The sequence below is a fragment of the Zonotrichia leucophrys genome, chromosome 22, assembly GCF_028769735.1.
Source record: "Zonotrichia leucophrys gambelii isolate GWCS_2022_RI chromosome 22, RI_Zleu_2.0, whole genome shotgun sequence".
NCBI classification, from domain to species: Eukaryota; Metazoa; Chordata; class Aves; order Passeriformes; family Passerellidae; genus Zonotrichia; species Zonotrichia leucophrys.
The window spans coordinates 2597081-2602468 of NC_088191.1; the positions used below are offsets into that span (position 1 = coordinate 2597081).

A 5388-nucleotide genomic window follows, 5' to 3' on the forward strand; every position below is an offset into this window, starting at 1 on the left:
ACACTACTTAAGAGATTTAACACAGCATCACGTTCTAACACAACACATATAATATTGATTTTAATATTTGCGACAAGCCAATCATTAAATATGCATTTTTCACACTGGGGACACCTTTGGGACGGGCTCGTCCGCTCCGGCAGCCCTGGCGGTTCCTGTAAAGCACCACCACGGAGCGCGGAGGGACTCTGGGCCCTCATGGCAGCGGTGATGGGAGGAGGAGGAGGCCATGAGGGCTCCGGTTCCCCTTTGAGGAGGCCGCGTTATCTCCCGGTCCCGCTCTCCCCGAGCATCCCCGGCGGAACTACCGCGGGGCGGAACGCAGCGCGCAGAGGCGGTGGCGCGGCCGGGCTGGAATGGGGACGGACCGCGGGCCGCGCCGCTATTGGCTGTTGGCGGTGCACCCGCCCCGGTGCTCCCCCAGCGCGGCGGCAGCGATGGCGGCGCGGGGCCGGTGCCCCGAGTGCGGCTCGGGCTCGCTGGTGGAGGACGCGCACTACGCGCAGCAGCAGCTGGTGTGTGCCGCCTGCGGCTGCGTCCTGTCCGAGGGGCTCCTCACCACCACCTACACCGACGAGGAGCATCTGCGGGGTGCGCTACCGGAACCGGGGCGGGGGGGCAGGACCGAGCCGGCCCGAGCAGCGAAGCGCTTCGAGCTGTGTCTGTACCGGGCACTGTCGGGTCAGACCGGGCAGACCCCTCTCTCCATCCCCCCAAACACCAGCGGGGTTTTCCACCGGCCAGGTTTGGCTTGGAGCCGGTGATGAGCTTTACATTTAATTAAATTTAAAATTTTAAATTTAATGAATCTCTTATTGTTAAAAGAGATTCTTAAAATCTCATTGAAATCTCGAATTTCAATTGAATTAATCTCTTATTGTTAAAAGGTATCATTAAAATCTCACTGGAATCTCTTAGAAAAGCTGTAAGTGCAGCAGAGCAGCCCTGAGGCTTTTGCTGGCTCTGGAGCTCAGAGGAGATCCAAGATCTCACTTTAGCTGCTCTCAGTGCCCTCAAACAGCTCAGATTGCTGCAGTTCGGTTCTGTGGGCACCTGCTGGCCCCAAAACCGAATGTCTGTGTCCCTGCAGGACTGACAGACCCCTCTGTGTCCCTGCAGGACTGACAGATTTCCCCTCCCTGTTTTCCAGAGGTCGCCTATTCCCAGAGCACCGGGCAGAAGGAGCAGCTGAGCCGCTGCCTGCAGCGAGGTAAGAGCAGCTCCTCCAGTTTGTTTCAGCTCATTCTGACAGTGAATGAAGAAAAAGTGCCAAAAACCCCAGGAATTGATCCAGGAGAGGGCCCTTGGTGCCTGCCTGCCTTGAGGGACTGAGAGGGGTTTAGTGTGTGCAGGGCTGGGTGAGTGCTGCCTGGTTTTGTCATTTTGTGTTGATTCAGTTGATCCTCCAGAGAAGCTTTAATAATAAAAGAAAAGCTTTAGTATAAGAAAAGCTTTAATAATAAAAGAAGCTTTAATATAAAAACCAGGAAATTGTGGAGATCCTGTGGGGGCATTCCCTGGTCTAAAGAGACACAAGAAGCTTCCCTCAAAAAGCTGTTAGACCTCATTGGCTCCTTCCTACATCTGTTCCTCTGTGTCTGAGCCACTCCTTCCCTATTCCCTGATCAGCCCTCACCTTTGTGAGAGCAGGGACAGCCCCAGGGCCCTGTGGGGAGAAAGGTGCAGGGTGCTTTGTCTGTGTGGGGGTGCTTTTTCTGTGCTTTCTTTGTGTGTAGGTGCTTCCTCTGTGTGGATGCTTTTCTGTGTGTGTGTAGGTGCTTTTTCTGTGTGGGGGGGTGCTTTTTCTGTGGTTCGTGTCTGTGGGTGCTTTCTCTGTGTGTGTGGGTGCTTCCTCTGTGTGTGTTGCTGCTTTCTCTGTGCTTTCTCTGTGTGTGGTTGCTGGGACCTGAACATCTCACCTGAACATCTCACCGTGGATATTATTTGCATGATATCCACAGATAAAACATCTGTAGATATTATGCAAAAATCCTTTTTGCCTCTTTACCCTGGACTATGCCAGCAGCAACTCCCACTGCTCCAAACGGTTCTGAGCAGAAATTGAAATTCCTTTTTCCCCACAGGCATCCGGCGGGTGCAGGACCTCTGCAAGGTGCTCAAGCTGCCAGCAGCCTTTGAGGAAACGGCTGTGTCCTACTTCCAGAGGGCTCTGGAGCTGCCTGCCTTCCACCTGGTCAGCCTGGAGAAGAAGGAGCTGCTGGGGGGGTGCTGTGTGCTGGTGACGTGCCGGCAGCGCCGCTGGCCGCTGACCATGGGCACCGTGTGCTCCCTGCTCTACGCCAAGCAGGAGCTCTTTGCCAGCGTCTTCCTGAGCCTGCAGAGGGAGCTGGAGCTCTCTGTGCCCGCCCTGAGCCTGGCAGACCTGGTGACCACACACCTGAGCAGGTGAGGGGGCAGCCTTTGGTGGGTGGAGGGGATGGGGTGTGGCACAGCTCGGGCTGGGCTGGTGTTTGTCCCTCCCTTGTCACAGCTGGGCTGTTGTCGCAGACATCTTTTCATTAAAAATCTTTCCTAAAGATTTTTTCCTCCTGAGAAGCTGAGAGGGCTCAGGGACAGAATGTAAACAATGGTTATCTGCTGCTGTGGAATGCAACAGGTGCATCTGTGATTGGTCTCATGTGGTTGTTTGGAATTAATGGCCAATCACAGTCAGCTGGCTTGGACAGAGAGACTGAGGCAGCTGCCTTTGTTATTGTTCTTTTCTCTTCTTTTCTATTCTTTGCTTAGCCAGCCTTCTGAGATGAAACCTTTCCTTCTATTCTTTTTAGTATAGTTTTAATGTAATATATATCATAAAATAATAAATCAAGCCTTCTGAAACATGGAGTCAGATCCTCATCTCTTCCCTCATGCTAAGAACCCCTGTGAACACGGTCACAGGCTGTGGTTCTCATCCTGCTCCATTCTCCTCAGAGAGCTGCTCAGGGAGGCTCTGTGGATCAGGGGATCCCAGATCTCTGAGGTTGGAAAAGATCTCTGAGGCCATCAAGCCCAACCCGTGCCCGATGCCCAAATTGTCACCCAGCCCAGAGCACTGAGTGCCACCTCCAGGGATGGGGACACCACCCCCTCCCTGGCAGCAATTCCAGTGCCTGGGAACCTTTTCCATAAAGAAACTCCTCCTGGTGTCCTCAAGCAGCAGCCATGGCAGGAACAGGGTGTGTCTTGGATTTTTGGGGTTCCCAGATGAAGTGAGGAATGATGAATCTGACTCCATGTTCTTAGAAGGCTGATTTATTATTCTATTCTATTCTATTCTATTCTATTCTATTCTATTCTACTAAACTATACTAAAGAATACAGAAAGGATACAGACAGAAGGCTAAAAAGATAATAATGAAAACTCCTGACTTTCTCCTCAGAGTCCAACACAGCTTGGCTATCACTGGCCATAAGTAAAAACAATTCACATGAAACCAATCAAACAATCACCTACCACATTCCAAAGCAGCAAAACACAGGAGAAGCAAATCAGATAATTATTGTTTTCCTTTTTCTCTGAGGCTTCTCAGCTTCCCAGGAGAGAAATTCTGCCAAAGGGATTTGTGGTGATGTTCGCAGGGGTCTCAGGATGAGGGAAGAGATGAGAATCTTGACTCCATGTTTCAGAAGGCTTGATTTATTATTTTATGATATATATTATAGTAAAAGAAAATTAAATACTAAAAGAATGGAAGAAAGGATTTCATCAGAAGGGTAGGAAGAAAAGGAAAGAATGATAATAAAGTCTTATGATTCTCAGAGAGTCCGAGACAGCCGGACTGTGATTGGTTATTAATTAAAAACAACCACATGAGACCAATCAAAGATCCACCTGTTGCTTTCCACAGCAGCAGATAATTATTGTTTTTCTTCTCCTCTGAGGCTTCTCAGCTTCCCAGGAGATATTTTTCCAGCTTCCCGGTGATTTTTCCCTAAAATGTGACAATGACAGATGTGTTTGTCCCCGATGCTCCCACTGACCGTGGCTCTTTCCCCCGCAGCTTCCGGCTGGTCCAGCCCAGTGCCAACATCCCTGGGCCCTTCCTGGAGGACAAGGAGCAGCTGGTGGCCCGGACCATGGCCATTGTGGAGCTGGCCAGTGCCACCTGGCTGGTGACCGGGCGGCACCCGGTGCCCGTGGTCACGGCCGCGGCCTTCCTGGCCTGGCAGTCCCTGCGGCCCGGCCCGCGCCTCTCGTGCCCCCTGGCACGGTTCTGCCGCCTGGCAGGGGTGGAGCTGCCCCCTCCAGCCCAGCTGAGGCTGAAGGAGCTGCTGGAGATCCTGCTGGCGATGGCCTCCCAGCTCCCCTGGCTGCGCGGCTTCCGCCTGGACAGGAAGACGGTGGTGAAGCACATCGGGGACCTGCTGCAGCACCGGCTGCTCCTGCTGAAACGCGCCTTCAGCCAGCAGGAACAGCAGGACACGGGCCTGGGCATGGGCTCTGAGAGCCAGGAGTGCCAGGGCTCTGTGAGCCAGGAGTGCCAGGGCTCTGTGAGCCAGGGCTCTGTGAGCCAGGAGTGCCAGGGCTCTGTGAGCCAGGAGTGCCAGGGCTCTGTGAGCCAGGGGTGCCAGGGCTCTGAGAGAACCAGGGGCCCGGTCAGGTGAGCCAGGGCTCTGGAACCAGGGTGCCAGGGCTCTGTGAGCCAGGGTGGCCAGGGCTCTTGAAGGGGGCCAGGGCTCTGTGAACCAGGGCTGTCAGGATAAGGACTCTGTGACCAGGTTCAACTCTGTAGAGTGCAGCTTCACTGCAGGAAAGGACTCTATAGGATCGCAGGCCAGGGCTCTGTGAGCCAGGGCTCCCTGGATAAGGACTCTGTGAATAAGGACTCCCCAGCCCAGGCTCCCCCCAGCTCTCCTGCAGTGCCACAGCAGCAGGGCAGTCCCTGGGCAGGGCAGCAGCAGCAGAGGGGCACCCTGAGGCCCCTGCTGCCCCCCTGCCTCCTCCACCCCAGGAAGAGGCTGCGGGCGGCGGCTCCGAGCGCTGCGGGCGCGGCCGTGACGGGCGATGAGCCCATCTCAGACAGCGAGATCGAGCAGTACCTGAGGAGCCCCGAGGAGATCAGAGCCTTCAGGAGGGCCAAGGCTTGGTCCTGAAGGTGTCCCTGGCCCAGAGGGACAGTTTGGGGACCAGAAGTGTGGAGCCCACCTGGGACAGAGCGATTGTGCTGCTGGGACAGTCGCCCAGGGAATGGGGCATTTTATGGAGTGACTGCTTCAGGTCATGTTACATTTCTGTTATAAGTAAATAAAAGCACAAAAGGTACTAGGTTTTCCAGGGCAGCCTCACCTTGGATTTCTCATTCTTCAGCAGAATGACTTTGTGAGGGTCAAACACTGTATTTGAACGTGAACTCTGAGAGAAATCACACAATAGATCTTGGCAGA

The 5388-nt window shown here is 54.0% G+C and overlaps 1 protein-coding gene across 1 annotated transcript; it reads left to right on the plus strand.

Moving 5' to 3' along the window:
• The first annotated feature begins 417 nt into the window (after nucleotides 1-417).
• Nucleotides 418-5271, plus strand: BRF2 (BRF2 RNA polymerase III transcription initiation factor subunit). The gene is made up of 4 exons (XM_064731114.1): nucleotides 418-591; nucleotides 1151-1210; nucleotides 2085-2406; nucleotides 4005-5271. The coding sequence occupies exons 1-4, from the start codon at nucleotides 438-440 to the stop codon at nucleotides 4606-4608; spliced, it is 1140 nt and encodes a 379-aa protein (XP_064587184.1). The 5' UTR covers nucleotides 418-437; the 3' UTR covers nucleotides 4609-5271.
• The last annotated feature ends 117 nt before the right edge of the window (nucleotides 5272-5388 follow it).